This window comes from Bos grunniens, chromosome 19, assembly GCF_055505025.1.
Source record: "Bos grunniens cultivar Pamir isolate PY7600 chromosome 19, Bosgru_T2T1.0, whole genome shotgun sequence".
NCBI lineage: Eukaryota > Metazoa > Chordata > Mammalia > Artiodactyla > Bovidae > Bos > Bos grunniens.
Genome location: NC_141183.1, coordinates 11747010 through 11767979, shown reverse-complemented (window position 1 = coordinate 11767979; position 20970 = coordinate 11747010). Strand labels below are relative to the sequence as shown.

Here is a 20970-nt window from a genome sequence, read left to right as displayed (position 1 = left end):
GCACAACAAAGGACAGGAGACAACCTCCCAGAGGTTCCCACACTAGCTCTTTAATTAGCATCCTCACACATTCCTGAATCTGTCAGTCTTAAAGGGAAGATCAGCCCTCAAGTCTCCATTCTTTTTATGATTAGACAGCCTTTAAATCTTAAATTCTGTCCGTAAACCCAGCACGAGCCAACGCTTGGCAAGCAGTGTGCGCAGATGGTCAGCTATCGTTCTGCGGTCCTGCCCCTCTGTGGAATCTTAAACCCGCTTGTTTCCATTGCTTCTGCAGTTCTCTGACACATTTAAAGAGATGATGTATATATTTTGTCTGGCTTCTCTAGTTCTTAGTGGGAGCACTGACCTACCACACACTACTTCTTCCCGCTTGGGAAGTTTGTTTCCCGTGTTTAAACGTCAGTTTCCAGTTGTTTGTTGCTAGTAAATGGAAATACGTATTGAATTTTGCACAGTGACCTGGTATTCTGTGGCCCTGCTAAATGTAATGATTAGTTCTAGTGGATTTCTTACAGATTCTTTGGGATTCTGCATTTTATCTCTTTTCTTTGCTTATTACATGGACTAGGACTTCCAATGTGATGTTGAATAGAAGTGGTTAGAGTAGTCCTCTTTGCCTCATTCTCAGTCTTGCGGGGGAAAGCATGCCGTCTTTTACCATGAAGTGTGACGTTAGCCACAGAGTTCTTGTAAATGACTTTTATAAAGTTTAAGAAGTTCCCTTTAATTCGTAGTTTGCTAAGAGTTTTTAAAATTCTTTTCCTGCATTTACTGAGAAATCATAAGCTTTTTCTTCTCTAGTCTATTAATATGCTGAAATATACTGGTTAATATTTAAAGGTTGAGCTAAACTTTTATTTCCAAGATAAACCCCATGTGATTTATCCTGTAAAAAAACAGGCTATTCTAAGACAAAGGCCCCACTTTACATACTGCTGGGTTTCATTTGCTAATATTTTATTGAGGGTTTTGTATGTATGTTCATAAGGGATGGAGGATTCCCTGGAGGAAGGCATGGCAACCCACTCTGGTATTTGTGTCTGGAGAATCCCCATGGACAGAGAAGTCTGGGGTTGCAAAGAGTCGGTCGGACACGACTGGCCAGCTAAGCACAGTTTAGTTTCTTTAAAAAGACATACGACTATTCATTTTATCTATGTATTCTTGCATAAGCTTTAGTAATTTGTGTCTTTCAACAAATTTTCCCATTTCATCTAAACTGCTGAATTTATGGGCATGAAATTGTAGTAATTCCTTAATATATATATATATTTTTTTTGACCATGCTATGTGGCTTGTGGGATCTTAGCTCCTCAACCAGGGATTGAATCCAGGCCCTCAGCAGGAAAAGTGTGGAGTTCCGACCACTGAACCAAAGGAAAATTCTTGCCTTAAAAATATTCTTTTGTTTTAAAGGATTTGTAGTGATGTTCCCTGTTTTATTCCTGATGTCATAATTTGTATCTTCTTTTTCCTCATCAGTCTAGCTCAAGGTTTGTCAAATTTACTGATCTTTTCAAATAATCAGTTTTTGCTTTTTTCTTTAGTGTTTCTGTGTTGTCATTTTCTTTGATTTCTGCTATTATTCCATTTGTTCTGACTACTTTAGATTTAATTTGGTATTTTTCTAACTAATTAAAGTGAAAGTTTAGATGATTGGAGACTTTAAAAAAATAGATAAGCACAGTCCATAAATGCTGATTTGCTGTGTTTTCTTGTTGTGTAGTTCAAAGTATTTTCTAATTTCCCTTGTGATTTCCTTTTTTATTCATGATTTAATATTTGTGGATTTTCCAGATCTCTTTGTTACTGATTTCTAGAGTAATCCCACTATAGTCAAGAACATACTTTGTCTGATTTCAATTGTTTGAGATTTGTTAAAGTCCCAGAACATGGTATTTTGGCAAATGTTCCATATGTGCTTAAACAGAATATGTGCTCTGTTGTTGGGGGCAACATTCTATAAACATGAGTTAAGCTGGCTGATAAAATTACTCAGGTTGACTGTACCCTTAATGATTTTCTGCTCTCACTTACTGAAGGAGGGGTGTCTAACCTTTAAGAGGCCATTTGTCCTTTAGTTCTGTCAGTTTTTGCTTTCTGTATGTTGAAGTTCTATTGTTAGGCAAATATACAGTTAGGATTATCATGCCTTCTTTCATTTTTATGTAATTACCTCTAGTGATACTAACGTAACCACTCTAGATTTTCTTTGAATAGTGTTTCCATAGTATGCTTTCCCCATTTCTCTACATTTAACTTATCTGTCTCCATATTTAAAGTGCGTTTCTTGCAGATAGCAAATTGTATTATTTTCTTTAAATTTCCAATTTGACCATCCTGTCTTTAGTTGGTGTGTTGGAGAAGGCAATGGCACCCCACTCCAGTACTCTTGCCTGGAAAATCCCACGGACGGGGGAGCCTGGTAGGCTGCAATCCATGGGGTCGCTAAGAGTTGGACACGACTGAGCGACTTCCCTTTCACTTTCATGCATTGGAGAAGGAAATGGCAACCCACTCCAGTGTTCTTGCCTGGAGAATCCCAGGGACGGGGGAGCCTGATGGGCTGCCGTCTATGGGGTCGCACAGAGTCGGACACGACTGAAGCGACTTAGCAGCAGCAGCAGCAGCAGCAGATCGCTTACATTTAACGTAATTAAAGTAGCTGAATTTTGGTCTACCATTTTATTGCTTTCTGTTCATTTCCTTTGGTCCACGTTCCTGATGCTTTCTGGATTATTTGAGAATCTTTTTAGTATTTCACTGTATTTTACCTACTGACCTTTATTAAGGCCCTATCTCTATTTTTTAATGATCATACTAAGGATTTTTATATACCCGCCTATCCTTTGTTTATTTAGGTAGTGTTGTACCATTTCATTAAAATGTGGAGGCCTTACCCCCAAGTAATTTCCTCTATCTTCCCCCTTTGTGTTATAGTTGCTGCACCAATTACATTTACATATGTTGAAAATCCCACGAGGCAATGTTATAATTTTTGCTTTCAAGAGTCATACATATTTTTTAAACCTTAAAGGGAAAAATTACCTTGTTTATTTACCCACATCTTTATCATTTCTGTTGTTCTCTTTTCATTTTCCATCTGGTGTCATTTCCCTGCAGCCTGAATAATTCAGTATTATAACCTGCATAGTAAATTCTCTTAGTTTGCCTTCATCTAAGAATGTCTTTATTTTCCCTTCATTCCTGAAGCATATTTTTGCCAAATGTTGAGCTCCCATTGACATTTCTATTCTTCGATACTTTAAAGACATTGTTTCATCATTTTCAAGCCTCTGTGGTTTCTGATTAGAAATCTGTAGTCCTTCAACTTCTTGTTACTCTGCAGGTAATGTTACATTTTTATCTGGCAGCTTTCAAGATTTTTTCTTTCCCTTTGATTTTTAGCAGTTTAATTATAATGTGACTTGGCCTGTTTTTCTTTGAATTTATCCTTTTTGGGGATTATCACGTTTTTTGAATTTGTAAACTGATGTCCTTCATCAATGTGGGAAATTTTCCTCCATTATTTCTTCAAATGTTTTTTTTCCTGCGGTAATCTCTTTCTCTGCTCCTTCTGGGATTTTGAAAACACATGTTAGATGTTAGTCCTTTTGATATTGTCCCAAAAGTTCCTGAGGTTCCCCCCCCCAACACACCCCCACCCTAATCTTTTCTTTGTTCTCCAAATTGGATGATTTCTGTTGCTCTGTCTTCAAGATCATGGAGTCGTTCCTTAGTCATCTGCTTTCTGCTGTTGAGCCTGTTCATACTTTCTCAGATATCTGGCATTTTTTTCAGTTCTAAAGTTTTCAATTTGTTTATTGATATAGTTTCTGCTTTTCAGCTAAGACATTCTATCTTCCCATCTTCAGAGGTATGTCTGACCCTACCTTATATGATCAGTCATAATAACCACTTTAAGATTTCTGTCTGATAATTCTGCCACCTGGATCACCTTGGAGCTGACCTCTGTTGACTGTCTCTCTCCTCGCATAATTTGGGTTTGTAAACTGGATATTTTGACTGTTATGTTGTGCAGACTCTGGGTCTGTTACAATCCTCTGGAGAACTTTGCCCTGACTCAGGAGCCCATCAGCCTGGTGCATTCAGACCACAAGCTCTGCTCGCCTTCAGTGGCCAGTGGTTCCACTCTAAGTTCAGTTATCAAAAGCTTTCTGTGCCGCTCTGGGTCTTTCCCGTGCCCGTGTCACCTGGAGGTGAGCCCACGACCTGCACTGGTTTATCCAGAGCCAGGCCCCTTTCTCCAACTCTCTCCTCTCCAGGACCCCTGCACTTTCTAGAACTTGGCTCCTCTGTCAAGAGTTCCTCTTGCCAGAAAGACAGAGTTCTACCAGAGTTTTGGTCTGGTGTTGCTGTGTGGTCCTGCAACTGAGGCCACCCGAGGCAAAAAGGAAAGGGAAAATAAAATGGGAAGGCTCTCCCTACACGGGTTACAGCGGCAAGTCTGAACTTGCCTTCACAATGCACCTGCTTTGGTTCACTCTGCAGAGGCCTTAGGGAGCTGCCTTTTTTTTAAAACTTGAGTTTTCAGTTGTTATAGTGACAGACAAGGCTGAAGTGGGCTTATGCTACCGTAACAGAGCTGGCCCCTCCGTATATTACTTTACAACAGTAGAAAAATAATCTGGAGATGATGCAGTTAATCCAAAACAATTGATTTGTAAACATTTCCACTCTGCTTAAGGATTCAGCATTACCTATTATTCAGAGATTCACTATGTCCAAGCCCCCCTGCCGGTCGAGCGCCACATAGCCAGATTTAAAGTGTGTTCGTGGGCATAGCGGGAACACACCTCAACATAATAAAGGCCAAGGATGACAAACCCACAGCTAACATCATATCAACAGTGCAAAGCTGAAAGCATTTCCTCTAAGATCAGGAACAAGACAAGGACACCCACTCTCACTACATTTATTCAACATAGTATTGGAAGTCCTAGTCACAACAATCAGGGAAGAAAAAGAAATAAAAGGAATCAAAATTGGAAAGGAAGACGTAAAACTGTTGCTGTTTACAGATGACATGATACTGTATGCAGAAAACGCTAAAGACGCCACCAGGAAACTACTAGAGTTCATCAATGTATTAGAGAGTTGCAGGATACAAAGTTAATGTACAGAAATCTGTGCACTTATATATACCCAGCAAAATATCAGAAAGGGAAATTAAGGAAACAATCTCATTTGCCATCCCATCAAAAAGAATAAAATACCGAGAAATAAACCTACCTAAGGAGGCCAAGAGACCTGTACTGTGAAAACTCTAAGATGTTGATGAAAGAAATCGAAGACAACACCAACAGATGGAAACATATATCATGTTCTTAAATTGGAACAGGGCATAGCAGCACTATTTACAAAAACCAAGACATGGAAGCAACCCAAATGTTCACTGACAGATAAATGGATAAAGAAAATGTGGTGTGTGTGTGTGTGTGTGTGTGTGTGTATAATGGAATATTACTCAGCTATAAAAAAGAATAAAATACTGCCATTTGCAGCAACATGGACGGACCTAGAGACTGTCACACTCAGTGAAGTCAGACAAGGTCAGTCATGTGATATCACTTGTATCTGGAATCTAAAAAATAAAACAAATGAACTTATTTACCAAAGACAGACTTGTTGGTAGAAAACAAACTTATGGTTACTGAAGAGGAAAGTGGCAGGGTGAGATAAATTAGGAGCCTGAGATTAACATACACATACTACTATATATAAAACAAGAGAAGAAAACGACAATCCACTCCAGTATTCTTGCCTGGGAAATCCCATGGACAGAAGAACCTGGCGGGCTATAGTCCATGGGGTCACAAAAGAGTCAGACACAACCGAGCAACTAGACACCAACATATATAAAACAGATAAGAACAAGGTCCTCCTGTACAGCACAGGGAACTCTACTCAGTATCTTGTAACAATCTATAATGTGAAAGACTCTGAAAGAGAATACATACATACACATATATTGAAATGACTTTGCTGTACACCTGAAACCAAACCAACACAACATTGTAAGCCAACGACATTTCAATTAAAAAAAAGCGTGTTTGCTATCCCTCACTTCCCTTCACGCCAGTACGCTGAGGGCAGGCAAAGCAAGAGGTGCAGGATGAGCTCCAGGTCACCACGTCCCCAAGAGTCTGTCCAGTTGGTGGTACGTGCGTGTGCGACGCACCTCAGTGTGTCAGACGAACAGTCCATGGAGAATGGGGCTTTCCTCCAGGACACCACCCTTGGAATAAGGAAGCGGCCACTTGCTCTTGTACAGACCCATGTGTTCTCTACACAATCTACAGCTAAACGTGTGTTATATGTTACTGACTTGGAACTAATGGAGAGAAAATAAGATGAGTATATTTTTATATTATTTACTTAAAGAAATGTTTCCTAAGAAGTGAAGTAAGGGAAAACTACAGTACTAACATGACACTGTGCTTAGAAACATATTGTTTCACACGTGGCTTGGTGGCTCAGGTGGCAAAGAATCTGTGGGAGACCTGGGTTTGATCCCTGGGCAGGGAAGATCCCCTGGAGAAGGGAATGGCAACTCAGTCCACTACTCTTGCTTGGAGAATTCCATGGACAGAGGAGCCTGGCAGGCTACAGTTCGTAGAGTTGCAAAGAGTCAGACATGACTGAGTGACTAACACTTTAAACACATGAGGAGGACAATATATAAAGAAAGACGTACGGAGACCCTCCCCCAGCCTGCAGATGTCACCAGGAAAGACACATTCCTCATATAGCTCACATTCCTCATAGGATTCCTCATACAGGAATCCTGCAGATAGCCGCAATCTGCCTGTGGAATCAGTGAGCACTTGGGAAATGCTGATCACCACGACTCTAACCCAGTTATGGTGACGCCTGTTACATGACCAGGTCAGCACTCAGGAGGCTAGGACACCACAGCAAACGCGTCAGATCTGTCTCTGCCCTTCTCTGGGGCACTTTGCTTAAGCAGAACATTCAGAATCTAGCCTTTTCTTGCTGACTTGGGCAGCACGGTAAATATAAGCTGGGGAGGGGATGGCGGCAGCCCACTAAGATACCCTACTGGTGAAACCTAAGGGTCTGTCGAGGATTTGGTAGCTGCACCCATGGTTCCCCTGCAGAGTTCGCAGGCAAAGTCCCCAGATCGCCTTCAAATGCCTCACCGCCCCACGAGGGTTTAACCTATCAGCCCACACAGTGGCCTTTATGGGACTTCACGTGCCCTCTGTTAACACACTGTCGGGGGCTTTGGCTACCACTGGAGCCATCGCTGTGAGTGTTGCTCACTCTCTTGCTGCCCCTCCCAGTGGAGTCACAGCACAGGAGATCTTTTCCCTCTGCTGCTGTGGAGGCAGTACTCAGTGCCCGCCTGGGGGCAAACCCACTCGCAGCGATGCCGCTGTCAAGCTCACATTTCACGACGGAATCCACAGAAACATCACGAAGACTGACGAGAACGGTGAAGGCCTAGTGGGTCAGGTGTTGCCTGGCCCATCAGCCCCACCACCTGCCTGGCTCAAAAAAAAAAAAAAGACGATGAAAAGAGAAAGGTAGGAAAGAACCACCAGGAAAGAAAAAAGAAACGGATTGGATTTTGTTCCAAAATTTTGTAAGGATTTTGTTCTTCCTGTTTTTTTCGGAGGGATGGGAATGGAATAGAAACACATAAAATGAAGACATCCATTTCTCTTCAATACTGTCCTGGAGGGACAGCCAGGAAAATTAAGGCAAGAAAGTGAACTAAAAGGCATCCAGGTTCGGAAGAAGTAAAAATATCTCTATTTGTCATGACATGATCTTGCATATTGAAAATCCTAAGGGTTCCACCAAAAACCTACTAGAACTAATATATAAGTTCAGCATACCAAAAAAAAAAAACCACAAAACTATTGTGTTTTTATACACTTGTTAACCCGAATAACCTGAAATTGAAATTAAGGAAAAAACCTCTATTTACAATAGCATCAAAAAGAATAAAATAATAATAAGTGTAAAACTTATATGTTGAAAACTACAAAATTTTTTGAAAGGAATTAATGAATAAATGAAAATATACCTGTGTTCATGGATCATAAGACTTAATATTTCTAAGATGGGAGCACTCCCCAAACTGATCTACAGATCCAAAAAAATTTCCATCAAAATCTCACCTGACTTCTTTTCAGAAATTAACAAGCTGATCCTAAAATTCATATGGAAATTCAAGGGACCCAGAATAGTAAACCCAATTCTGAAAAAGAACAAAGTTAGAGGATTCACACTTACAATTTTGAAACTTGCTACCAAGCTACAATAAGGGCATAGTGGTAGACATAGACAAATAGGGTAGAATTGAGTGGCTGGAAAAAAACTCTCACATTTGGTCAATTGATATTTGACAAAGGTGTCAAGGATTCAATGGGGGAAATAACTGTCTTTTCAAATGGTACTGAAATAACTGGAAAAGAGTCAGTCAACTTCCACATTAAAGGAAGACAAATGTGTTCATCTTCTTAAAAAACCACTTCTAAAAAAAAAAAAAATCCAAGTGTAAAAGAATGAAGTTGGACTCCCAACCAAATACATATAAAAAAATTAACTCAAAATCGGTCAAAGATCTAAGTGTAAGAGCTAAACTATTAAACTCTTAAAAGAAAATGCAGAAATAAATCTTCATGACCCTAGATTAGGTAATGGTATCTTAGATATGACCCCAAAAGCCCAAGCAACAAAAGAAAAAATAAACTGGATTTCATCAGGATTAAAACACACTTGTGTTTGAAAGGATACTATTAAACATGTAAAAAGAAAATCCATAGAACAGGAGGAAATTTTTGCAAATCTTACGTCTGATCAGAGTGTAGGATTAAGAATATATAAAAGAGGGACATGCCTGGGGATCCAGCGGTTAAGAGGCGGTTTCACTGCCACGGACCCAGGCTTGATCACTGGTCGGGAACTAAGGTCCCACGAGCAATGTGGTGCAGGAAAAAACAATATATAAAGAACTCTTGTAACTCAATAATTAAAAAAAAACAAATCCAATTAAAATATGGGTAAAAAGATCTAAACAGACATTTCTCCCAAGAAGAGGTACAAATGGCCACTAAGCACAAGAAAAGATGCTCAACATCATCGGTCATTATGAAAATACAAATCAAAACCATGCTGAGATAACACTTGAGGATGGCTATAATGAAAAAAAACAAGAACGAGCTAGGGCTAGGCAGGACGTGGGCAGAGTAGAGCCCTCACATCTGCTGCTGGGGGTAAAGATGGTACAGCCACTTAGGAAAACAAGCATTGCTTCCTCCAACGGCCAAACGTAAGAGTCATTACATGACCCAGAGTGAAATCACTCTAGGTTTATACCCAAGAGAAATAAAAACATGTCTACACAAAAATGTGTACAGAAATATTCACAGGAGCATCATTCATAAAAGTGAATAAATGGAAAGAATGCAAATGTTCATCAGGTGCTGCACAGATAAGATGTGGTCCATCTATACACAATGGAACATTACTCAACCACAAAAAGAAATGAAGTACTGATACACACTACAACATGGATGAACCTCAAAAACACCACACTAAGAAGCCAGACCGGAGAAGGCAACGGCACCCTACTCCAGTACTCTTGCCTGGAAAATCCCATGGACAGAAGAGCCTTAAAGGCTGCAATCCATGGGGTCGCCGAGGGCCAGACACGACTGAGCGACTTCACTTTCACTTTTCACTTTCATGCACTGAAGAAGGAAATGGCAACCCACTCCAGTGTTCTTGCCTGGAGAATCCCAGGGACGGGGGAGCCTGGTGGGCTGCCATCTATGGGGTCGCACAGAGTCGGACACGACTGAACTGACTTAGCAGCTTAGCAGCAAGCCAGACACAAGGTCATTCATCGTGTGACTCCATTTATGTGCGGTGTCCAGAATGGACAAATCCAGAGAGGCAGAAAGCCGATCAGTGGCTGCCAGGGGCTGGCGGGGAGGAGAGCGGGGAAGAGGGCACTAGTTAGAGGGCACAGGGTTTCCTCAGAGATGATGGGACTGTTCTAAAACTGACTGTGGTGATGGCTGCACCACTCTGGGAGTGTAATACAAATGACTGAACTGCACACTCAGTGAAGTTTTTACCAGAAAAAACCCACAAAGCGCAGCCCACTCTTCGCGGGTCACAGTGCCGAGTGCCTCCCACCCACAGCACAGCTCCCGTGGTCCTCATTCCCTGCGCCCTTACTCTTTTGAGCTCATTTCAGAACTCTGGCTTCTTAAGGAGCACTTACCCCGCAAGCCAGATGAGAGGACAGGGTCCTCACACCCATTAAATGTCTTCCCTAGATTAGCGTGCGCCTCCCTCAGGTACAGGTGTGAAAGAACACATCTGCCTTCTGACACTAGTCCGGGACTCCTCAGGGACAAGGTGGCGAGTGGCGAGAGCAGCCCCAGAGGCCCCCCAGCCCCCAGCCTGAGACCTGGTCCTTGGGGAGGCCTGGGCACCAGTGATTGGGCGGGCCTGTGTGTGGGAAGTCACTCTGTAAAGTTGGGGTTCAGGGGGTGGGGAAATTGACTAAGGGAGAAAGATCCGGAGTGTTCCCACTTTCTGAGTGCCCCAGACACATAGCCTCAAGGATGCTGGGGATCAAGGAAAGCGTGAGGCGCATGCCAAGGTGGCAGCTGTCCCGGCTAAGGGGCGTTAAGTGTCCACAGAGGAGGCCAAGGCTGGGTGTCGAGGCTTTGCCTGGGGCCACAGGCCAGCTCCACCCGGGCCCAGGCCCAGCTCCACCTGCTGACCTGCTGCCCCCACCCCAGTGGCTAAGCATCAGCAGAGATGGAAGGCGTGGTGGGGTCTCCTGCTGAGTCATCTGGCTCCGTGCCTCTTCTGGGAAGGCAAAGGCCCTGTGTTGTCATGACAGTTCTCTGACATCCCCAAGTTCTCTACATGAGCAGGCAGGGGGGCACCAGGAGATCCCATGGGGCAGCAGTGGGTAGGTGGCAGGGCAACCCTGTCCCAGGAGTACCCCCACCCAGCCCGAGGTGCCCTCTGACCCCCAATTCCCCATCCCTTGCTTTCCTACTTTCCACATTGCCTGATCACAAACATGCCTCCAGCCAAATGGTCCCGCTGCCTGGGTCCTTTTCCCTACTGTCCTGCTCTGTCTTTTCTGGATGCCAGGCTAGCCGGCTTCCTAGGAAGTCCCCTTTGTGGTCAAATGGGCCTCGTGGCTCCCCCTTAACGCCTCTCCCACCCACCAGGCACGGCGGCTCTCAGGCCCTCTGTGGGTGGTTCACTTTGGCCTCCCCTTCTCCAACCCCCCCACCAGGCCCCACTGAGCTTGGGCAGGATACCAGCTCTGCCCCCCGATTTTGCACCCTACCGTGACTGACTTGTCACGGTCAGGGTCAGGGTCAGGGTCACACAGTTGGTGCTTTAAGACCAAGGCTCAGCGCTTAGCAGGAGGATGTCTCATCCTGGCAGGAGGGACTCCCCTGACCCAACACCTACATGGGGGGCCTAAGAGCCAGGCGACCTCCAAGGCTGGAGCCCCGGAGTCAGCTCGACGTCAGCTGGGTTTCAGAGCAGGGCCTCCCTGTGTCCACTGGATAAATTTTTACAAAGAAAAAGGCAGTTTGCTAGGTACGTGACATCTTGCATGTTGGTGGTGAAAGGATGGGGCTTCTCTTGTCGTTCCAGACAAGGGGACCTCTTGAGCAGGCCAGGAGGCTGGTCATGACCTTCCCAGTGGTTCCCACGGAGCCGAGCCACACACGCCCACAGGCAAGTTCTCCAAGCGCTCACCGGGCGGGGGTCAGAGCCCAAAGGCCCACCACAGAGCCCCCGGTGATGAAACCGTCAAGGAGGTGGGGAATCGCACCAACGGCGGCCCTCACAGACCTCCCTGAGTTCTGCGTGCTAGGAGACAGAGGGAAAGGGAAGGGGTCCACCCTGCTGGGGTGGGGAAGGGCGGTCTGGAGGGGCCGGTCCTCCTTGCACACCCTCCCCTGGCCTGGGACCCACTGCTGCAGAGGGGACAGGTCACTGGGGGCAGGAGGGGCAGGGTCTGCTTCCTTTCTCTATCAGAACTGTCCGCAGGATCCCCACGGTTCCAAAACCAAGTGGGCGGGGCCCAGCAGACAGACTGGCACTGGCCAAACCAGTTTCTGGCAAAATCCTGAAACTGGCTGGCAGAGAGCCCCCTCCTGGCTGAGGCAGGCATTGCACCTGGTAAGCGTGCTTTCACATGAAGACTGTCCCCTCAAAACCGGGGTCTCTAGCTCCTCTTGAAGAACCCCAGACCTGGCAACTTGTCTTCATCCTACTGTGCCCTCTGAGTGGAGGGCATGGAGGTCCCCTGAGGTAGAACACCCACCTCTCCCTCCTTGCTGTTGCCTGCTTGCTCCCTGGGGCATCTGGCCTCCCACCCTAGACACAAGACTCTAACCCAGACCCCCTCGCCCTGGAGACACTAAACTGCACAACCTCCCGGCCACCTGCCATGGGAGGGACACGAAGGGTCTCTCCCCTTGAAAGAAGAGAAACCACTAGCATCCCTTTTAAGGGAGGAAGGGCCAGAGTACCACCCTGCACCTTGCTGCGGAGGTGACTGCCAGAGCCCAGAGCCCCGGCCTGCTTTCCACCCACAGCTGGGCAGGGCTAGAACCGCACCAGCTCCTGAGTCCCCAGGCCCCGCGTGGCACTGACCAACCAAGTGTCCTGAAGTATCCCGGGAGGGTCAAGGGGCCATGTGCCAGGACCAGAGACAGGAGCCACACTAACTCCTCCAGGCCCTTCCACAGACCCCAGTCCACGAGGCGGCAGGCTGTATGGGCATCAGCTTTAATATGGGGCTGGCCTGTCTGGGGGCTAGGAGGGTCCACTTTGTTTTCTTGTTGGGAGCGAAATCTCAGTGAGATTGTCTTAATTCCAAAATGAATCGTGAATTAGGGAAGGCATTTCCATCCTTCCCAGTCTCTGCTTGGCTGCTGACAGCTCGGGAAGCCTTGGCTGGACCTGCTGGCCATCCTGGAATGTCCGTCCTGGCAGGACTGGGCCTCGGTGTAAGGCCCCAGAGAGGGGGGTGCGGGCAGAGCTCCGAGAGTCAGCAATTCAGCAGGCATGTGCCCCTCCTGATCCACCACCCCCAAACGCCAACACACAAGCAGAGAGGTTTACACCCCCAAATCTGCATGGAAAGTAGGCATATCAGGGAGCCAGACTGAGCCAAGGATCCCTTAGCCAAAGCCCTCGTGAGCTAATGAGAGCAGCAGGAAGAAGGGGAAGGGTGGGGCGGGGTCTGAGGTGCCTTGAACGGAAGACAGCGCTGTGGAGACACTGGCTTGTGGAGCCTCACGATCCGGGTCGGGCGGTGTGACCAGCACCAGGAGTGTCGAGCCTGGCCGTGGCCTGTGGGAAGCACAGCTTCAGAAGCTGCGTTTGGCTGGAGGATCTGAATGTTGCCATTTAATCCAGAAATGAGAGCAGGACAGCAGGGCCAGGGCAACGCTCCGCAGAGTCAACCCGACTGGGAGCCCTGTGTGTGCTGCGCCGCTCCGTCAGCACCTGGCCTGCCTGGCCTGGCGCCCGCCTCCTGGGAGCCCGGTCAGGGCTGGCCACGCACCCAAACTGCGGGCCCCAGTCCTCCGAAGTCCCCGAGAGTCCCATGCGAGAGGGCCACATTACGAGGCTGCCACCAGTTCCGCCTGCCTGGGCCTGGCTTTGACGGGGACTTTCTCTGTGGAGGAAACAGAGAGATGTCTGTGGCGTACAGAACACCCCACAGGCAGGAACTTCCCGAAAACGACAAGAGGTGGCAAGGAGCCTGTTCAGGGCTCGGTGCTCTGGGAGGAACGGGTGCAGCTCCAGGGAAGGCGAGGCATACACAGAAGCCGGGGGGCTGGCAGAGAGCAGGCACTGGGCGCGGGCACTCGGGACAGCGCAGCGGCAGGCGTGCACCCTCCCACGGACCCCAGAGGGAGGCCAAGGAGCAGCGAGCCGAAGAGGAATCACGAAGGCGGATTTCTGAAGGCGCTAGCGATGCCCCAGGGAAGGTCGTCCCAGTGACGAATCAAGGACGGCTGGTCCTGGGCTGGACCCGGAAGAGCCCGCACAGCTAAATGTGCCCTTTCCTGATGCTTTGGGACTCGCCTCTCTGAATGGGGTTTGGCTTTTATGAGGCTACCCAAACCCCTCAGAGGTCTGGGCCCAACCCCAGGGCGAGGCTGCACTCTGCCTGAGGTGGTGCCATCGAGCACCCAGCAGGGAGGTGGGACCTGAACCTCACCAAGGAGGAAGGGCAGGGCCCAGCGGCCGGGAGATCATGATTTGCTCTAGGAGGCACCGTTCTCCAAAGGACATAACAAGGCGGGTACCTGGGATCTTCTCAGGAAGGGGCTCTGAAGGAACCGCTGGCAGCTCTATCTGTTCCTGCAGGAGACAGAAGGTAAAGGCCGTGAGACACTCCCGCCCCATCCTTGTCCCGGGAAGGACAGCATCCCGTCCACCTGGCTGCTCTCAGCGGAGTTTAGACGGCACGTGACGCCGCAGCATGCAGACCCTTGGCTTCTGGCGTTTCTGTCACTCAGATCGGTGGCCACAAAAGGTGGCTGCTCCCAATGACCCGGACCCTGAGGGGTTCCCCGCCCAGAGTTCTATTCTGAGTCTGGGCTGAGGGCTTTGGAGCAGGCGCCCATGCAGGTCAGGGGCCACGGTGGTGCCCCAGCTTGGTGTGGTGGTGCCTGGGTTGGTTCCTGGGTACGGAACCACAGAGCACGGGTCTGCCTCTCGGGGCTCGGGAGGTGAGTCAGTGGGCAGGTGCACGTGGGGCCCCTCAGGCGGCGAGCAACAGCGCTCAGGACCTGCTTTCCTGTGGCCAATGGCCAGCAGGGTGGCAGGCTGGTGGGCACGGCGTGAATATGGCTCGCTGAGGCAGGGGCCCCCAGAGATGGAGACATCCTCTGAGGGAGCAGACTCAGGGTCTGAAGAGACGGCTGACCAGTTAGAGGGCTCCAGGCCGACACGTGGCAGTGACAGCGAGAGACCCACCACAAGAGGGAAAGAGCACCCGTTTGATCTAAACCCCACCACTGCCCACTGGAGAGAAAGGGGCCGAGGGAGCTAGGCGAGCCAGCCTTTCGCCTGTGCACCGGGCTCACTCTCAGACTTGCCACAACTGGTGGGCAACCTGCAAAACGTTCTTTCCAGGCCAGTCCCGCCCTGTGGCCAGCCAGGCGACGGGGAGAAGGGGCTTCGGCTTAGAACAAATGCCAGCTGTCTTAAGGAATAAGTAAAACCAGCTGTAAAACCAGGGCTGTGGGCTCAAGAGAAACTCAAGGCAGGTGCTTGCGGAGGCCAGTGAGCAGAGGCCTCCTGGAGGCCCCTCCACCGGAGCCTGCGTCAGTCCCGGCGCTCCTGTTACCTGAGTGATGGCGTCCAGCTCCTCCAGGATGGCATCTTCATCCTCCTGAGTGAAGCTTCCTGCCAACAGCTCATCTATTTGCTGCAAAAGGAGGAGCAAAGGTGAAGAGCATGGCCGGGCCAGGGGTGGGGGTCGAGGTGCCCCCTCACGGAGGAAGGAGACAGCCCCGGCCCAAGGCTGCTCTCCCTTGAACAAAGGCAGGCAGCCCCGTGTGGCGTGGGAAGGCCTGGCCCTCACGGGCAGGGCTGGCCAGTGGCCACCACACTCCCTGGCTGCCAGACAGTGGCCCCGACATGGCGACACGTACCCGCTGGTAGTCCACGGCCTCCTGCGTCTCGTCCAGTATCCGCTCCACCTCCTCTACGGACATCACCTGATTGGTTACGAGTTTTTGAGTCTTGTCAGTGAAGCATGTGACAGAACCCCCTGCGTGAAGCCCACCTGCACTGGCAGCTCACACAGCCTTGCCCCTCTGTTTTTGTTTAAAGGAAGCCACGCCAAGTGGGATATGGTTATTTATGTCCATAAGTAACAGCTTTGGTTATTTATGTCCCCGGTAGGGCCTGTCTACACAGGCATGGAGCTGTTAGACCAGTCTTCTCAGAAGCCTCAGCTGACCTTCTCAGACCCCTACTGGCCCTTCTCAGTGGACCTTCTGGCACCCAGATCAACCCTAGCAGTAGTAACAAATATAAAGTTTTCTCTGGCCACATGACTTGATTTGTTTTGGGTTCAAAGCAACACCTTTGCTTGACTGGTCCCCACACTGGACATTCAGAAAGGCAACGTAACCTCAGCTCTCTGCCCAGCCCCACCTACCATCCACTCATCGGGAACGAGATGAGGTGAGGCTGGGGCGTGGCCTCTCTGCACCTCACTTCTCCTTTCACCATCCACCTCTGTGCTGCTTCCTGAGACAGGGCTGTGTTCACCTCCTCCAGGGAGTCCTCTGATTAGTTCACCACACCCCTCCCTGACTCTGAAGAGGCTATCCCTCTGGTCACGCTTAGAATCTCTGGATCCAAGTTGTAGCTGGAGTCCCTATTCTCGGGTCAATATTCCTGAGCTTGTCTGTCTTACTAAACGGTCAGCCTCTCCTCGTAATGACTGACTTTCCCTCGTGCCCAACGGCCTGGGTGCAGCTGTGGCCTCAGGGACAAGCCCCCTCCTTGGTCCACTAGGCTCCCCCTCCTCTCTGCCCCCAGCCCGCCAAGACTTACCTGGTGCATCTTATTCAGACACTCATTTCCAATCTTCAGCCCCTCGATCACTTTCATTTCAATCTGGGTGAACTCAATACTCTGGACCTGAGGAGGAGACCTGTGTAGTCAGAGGCCCGCCTTCTCTGCCGCCTCACGCAGACCCACGATGGGAGTTAGGACCACACTGTCCCCAAGACTGACAGTCTCTGGCCTCCTCTTCCCTGTCCTTTCCTGGTGCCCTGACCACCAGCTGGGCGGGACTGAGAGGGCCTGGGAAGAATCTCTTATCAGACTGCTTTTAAACAGCAAAACTGTTAGTAAATGAGCACAACCCGAGCGCTGCGCCCTGAACCCAGGTTGCCTGGGAGCCTCCTGCAGATCTTAACACCTCTTCAGTCACTGGGGCAGAACCGGCCCCCTATCCCCACCACCCAGAAGCGGCCTAGCCCCCCAACCACAATCCTGCAGCAGCCAAACTGCCCCAGACCCTTAAGAATATCAGGCTCCCAGTAAAGCTTCTCCTTTGCCTCCAGGCCTGACCCATTCCATAGCCTCTGGCTGAGGGTCCAGGAAAGGAAAATGGTGGGTTTCAGTTCTCTGAGGGGCCTCTGGCCTGCACTGCCCATACCCGACCCCCACTAGGCCTACCATGGTCTCCAGGCTGGTGATCTGGTTTTCTGTCTTGTCCAGGAGCTGCTCCCGGTATCGCTTCTTCTTGAGCAGCAGCTTGGCCCGTCTGCAAAGGGGACCCAGCAGTCACAGCCTTTGGATGTCCTGGCCCAGCACCGACCAGCCTCCCCGGCCTACCCCACGCCCTGCTCTAGGCTGACGGGGGATGGCTTCCTTCCCCCGCACACTGGCCCCACCCCACTCACTCCTTCCTGCCGTCACGCAGGAGCTGCCGGGCGATCTCCCGCTCCCGCTCCAGCTGCTGGGTGATCCTCTTCTGGTACTGCTTCAGCTTGTCCCGCTGCTGCTTCAGTTGCTGTTGGGAGAGCAGGCCTTGTGTTGGCACGGGCCCACGCAGCGCTAGACACTCGGTGGGCTACCTAGTGCCCAGGAGAGCAGGCACAGAGACTGCCAGGGACACCGTAGGGCCCCCCACAGGCCAGGCTGCCCCAGCTGCCACCCATGGAGCGCATCCTCTGAAACAGAGCTCTCCATGGGGACCAGTTTGCCCTCCAGGGCACGTGGTGCACTCCCTGGAGACATTCCTGGCTGGCCCACTGGGGATGCCGCTGGCATCTAGGGGGTGGAGCCCCAGGATGAGGCTGGATATCCTACAAGCCCCCAGGATCCCCCCAACCCCAGACAGCAAGGAGTGTAAGCACTGGTCAGGGAGTGTGGCCACCACCTCCAAGGTGCAGGGACGACACAAAATCATTGGTGAGGGCCACCTGAGTGCCACCAGCCCAGTCCAGCAGTAGCTGGAGACGGGGCCTTCCCTTCCAGCTTCACCCACCCTGGGGATGTCAGCCATATGCCGTCAGCTCCATTACACGTGGGTGGACAACAGACAGCGCATTGAGGCAATGGGTTCACATGACTCCCGAAGCACCGGGCACCCTGGAGTCCTGTCCCAAAAAGGACGCAGGGCCATTTACACGCCTTAGCCTCTCCTTCCCTGTTTTAGGTCATTTACGTTTCTTCCAAATTCCGTCATTTCAGGTGACGGTGACGGTGAGCACCTGCAAGCGTGTGGCCCTTCTCCGACGGAAGATGACGTCTTCAGGGTCGGTTACCAGGAGTGAGTTAAGTGAGTCAAGGGTGTGCACATCTTTTGGACTCAACATGGTGAGAAATTAGCCTCCGGCATGGACATGGTCTAAAGCGGCCGCTCCATAGCTCCCTTTTTAGAGGCCGTCTGTCCCAGTGCACTCTGTGGTTGGTGGCTCAGGGCAGCCACATGTCCTGTCCACGCTGACATGAGAGATGTCCGCTGACAATGAGACATCACCCCATAGCCAGCCTACCAGCCGGGCTCAACTCTGACTTGCTTCTCTTCCATAGGGGCTGAGCACCCACTCTGCAGGCGGCGGACAAAGTGTCAGGCAAGAGCCAGAGGGAGGCAGGTGTGGCCAGGCCGCCCCTTTGTAAAACAAGAAGTCTCAGCAGAAGGTCCCGGGGCAGCTCAAGGTTCCTCAGCTCAGCTTTTCATCCTCAGAAAACATCAGGCAATAGTTTGTTCTGTGGTGTGCCAACTGAGTTGTTCCTGTCACGACCCCACCGATGTGTATCCTTGGCAACAGAAAGGAGAGCTTCCGGGGCTTCCTGCTCAGCTAGAGGCCCAGAAGCCCAGGATGGAGGCCAGCACACGTTGGGGACCGGACCGCAACCACAATAAAAACCCAACGACAGCTGATCTTCTCCAGTGACAAACACGCCTCTTTTTCAAGGGGAACTTCAGTTAAAAGGTTTTATAACTTCTGGTTTCAGAAACCACAGTAAAACCACGCCCCCCCCCAAAAAACAACCTGCCACTTGAGTTAGTTTCTTTCTTAGTACCAAAAAGTATGTACTTCCTGCAGAAGATTAGAAAAGAAAGCGAAGGTAGATTCCACTCACATTCTAGGCTCTCTCCTTCCTGACACACTTTTCTTAAAAAAATGGGTTATTCTCAACACGTCGTTTCACTTAACATACCACACGATTCTTTCCCTAGAAACTAACTTTCATATCAGTGCTCTCCAGAAAAAGACGCTGGAATCCACAGGTAGAAACAGAAACATCACCATCATCTGAAACTTTCGAGGGCCATGAGTGGCCTGGAGACAAGGGCAGCCCACAAGCTCGGGGCCAATGGCTCGTTCCTCAGGGGCCGCACAGATTCTAAGTTTGACAAGGACTGGGACAGGTGTTGAGTCCAGCCTGAGTCCTAAGCACACAGAACACGACCGTCCCACAATGAGCGCGTTTGCTTAGATCCCCAGTTCTGGGAGCAGCAATGAGGCCCCACTGCCAGATCATCCCCTCCCCACGACCTCCCACCTGAGTCGGCCACGCAGGCTCCGAGCCCGCACCGGGCCGGGGCTGGGGCTGGAGTTTAGAACCCCCACCCGCAGGCGCGGACTCGCCCACGGACAAGGTACAACCACGAGACAGTACAACGAGGGCCCCGCCTCCCGAAGCACAGCTCAGCCACACCCGGACCACCTACACCCGCAGCGACAGGATTCGCTCAGACTCGCTGGGAACCGGGCCCGGACATGCTCCCCAAGGGGAGCCCACTGCGCATCGCCCCAGACGGGCTCCGAGGCTGCAGCCCGGGCGTGAGGCTGGGCGGCCAGAGGGACTGGACCCCTTGGAGAAGCGGAGCGCAGCCTGCCGCCGCCCAGCCTCGGTTTCCCCGTACGGTCCGGGGGAATCCGGCCCGCGCCCACCCGCCTGCAGGGCCCGGCATCTCACCAGGATCGCCTTGTCCTGCTCCGTGACCCGGCTCTGTTTCTTACGGCCGAACAGGTTGCCCATGGCGGCCGGCCCGGCCCGTGCCCCGCCGCCCTGCCCGGTCGGACCCGTGCCCCGTGCCACACGGCCACCGTAGTCCGGGCCCAACCCACCCCCCCTACGGCGGCCGCGCGGGACCTGGCGCCGCAGAACGCGGAACGCGGCCGTCTGAGGACGGAAGCCCCGCCCAGATAAGGGGCTGGACCTGCAGTGGGCGGGGCTCAGGGACCCTGGCTTGTGCGGTTCAGGTGCATTTCCAGAAGGCCCCACCTGCTTGGTCTTCAAGACTAGAAGTTCCATCTCCCACTACGGTGGGAACCCTGCAGGGTGACCGCGTGGACCGTCTCCCAGGTCAGAGATCTTGTTCACAAATCACTGCCCCGCCGGCTCGGATGCACAAAATGCTGCATTTAGTGATGTTACAACCCTGATCTCTAGTGTCCACTGAACTGCCAACTAGGCAGCGTGCCCCACCGGTTCTGTCGTCCGGGCAGGTGGCCAGTCCCCAGGGGAGCCCATCTTCTGGTTCCGTGGTCCCGGAAGAAGCCTCCATGGGGCATCAGGGATATAGGTTGGGGTGCCACCCACACCTCCAGCCCTGGCTTCCACTCGTGTGTCTTGGCTGGCATGAGGGGTCACAGTACTCAGCCCGGTTTGGTCGCCCAGGCTGAGCCCGCAGCCAAGTCTGCATGGGCCCCACCAACTTTCTAGCAGTCCTGGGCAGGTGGGGTCATAAGATGAGGTGTCCCATGGCACATGCCCAGCGCTCACCCCTTTCTGTGAAATGAACTCCTTGATCAGAAGCCGAGTTGCATGGACACCACTAATGGCTTCCAAGTCCACAACAGTGCAGCTGGCAGAAGCCTCCTAGAGTGGGCGGAGACAAATCCATATCCAGAGTATCTA

At 50.6% G+C, this 20970-nt stretch overlaps 1 protein-coding gene across 2 annotated transcripts; it reads right to left on the bottom strand.

The window, feature by feature from the left end:
* Nucleotides 1-12824: 12824 nt before the first annotated feature.
* On the bottom strand, nt 12825-20146 carry CHMP6 (charged multivesicular body protein 6). Of its 2 annotated transcripts, none has more exons than XM_086356545.1 (8): nt 20026-20146; nt 17496-17605; nt 17269-17356; nt 16639-16725; nt 15726-15791; nt 15419-15499; nt 14285-14427; nt 12825-13735 (listed from the first exon to the last, which is right to left on the bottom strand). In XM_086356545.1, coding segments are annotated over exons 1-8 (639 nt in total). In that variant the 5' UTR covers nt 20089-20146; the 3' UTR covers nt 12825-13734. The 2 variants fall into 2 exon arrangements, with proteins under 2 accessions (XP_086212671.1, XP_086212672.1); XM_086356546.1 differs by having other exon boundaries at nt 14373-14427.
* Between the last annotated feature and the right edge of the window lie 824 nt (nt 20147-20970).

What these genes read in the sequence shown, in the direction of transcription:
- CHMP6 (XM_086356545.1), bottom strand. Translation starts at nt 20,088, where the DNA reads ATGGGCAACCTGTTCGGCCGTAAGAAACAGAGCCGGGTCACGGAGCAG. An exon ending in CTGCGTGACGGCAGGAAGGA is followed by an intron (nt 17,357 to 17,495) that starts GTGAGTGGGGTG and finishes TCCCCTTTGCAG; the next exon opens with ACGGGCCAAGCTGCTGCTCA. An exon ending in AGCTGGACGCCATCACTCAG is followed by an intron (nt 14,428 to 15,418) that starts GTAACAGGAGCG and finishes TGTCTCCTGCAG; the next exon opens with GAACAGATAGAGCTGCCAGC.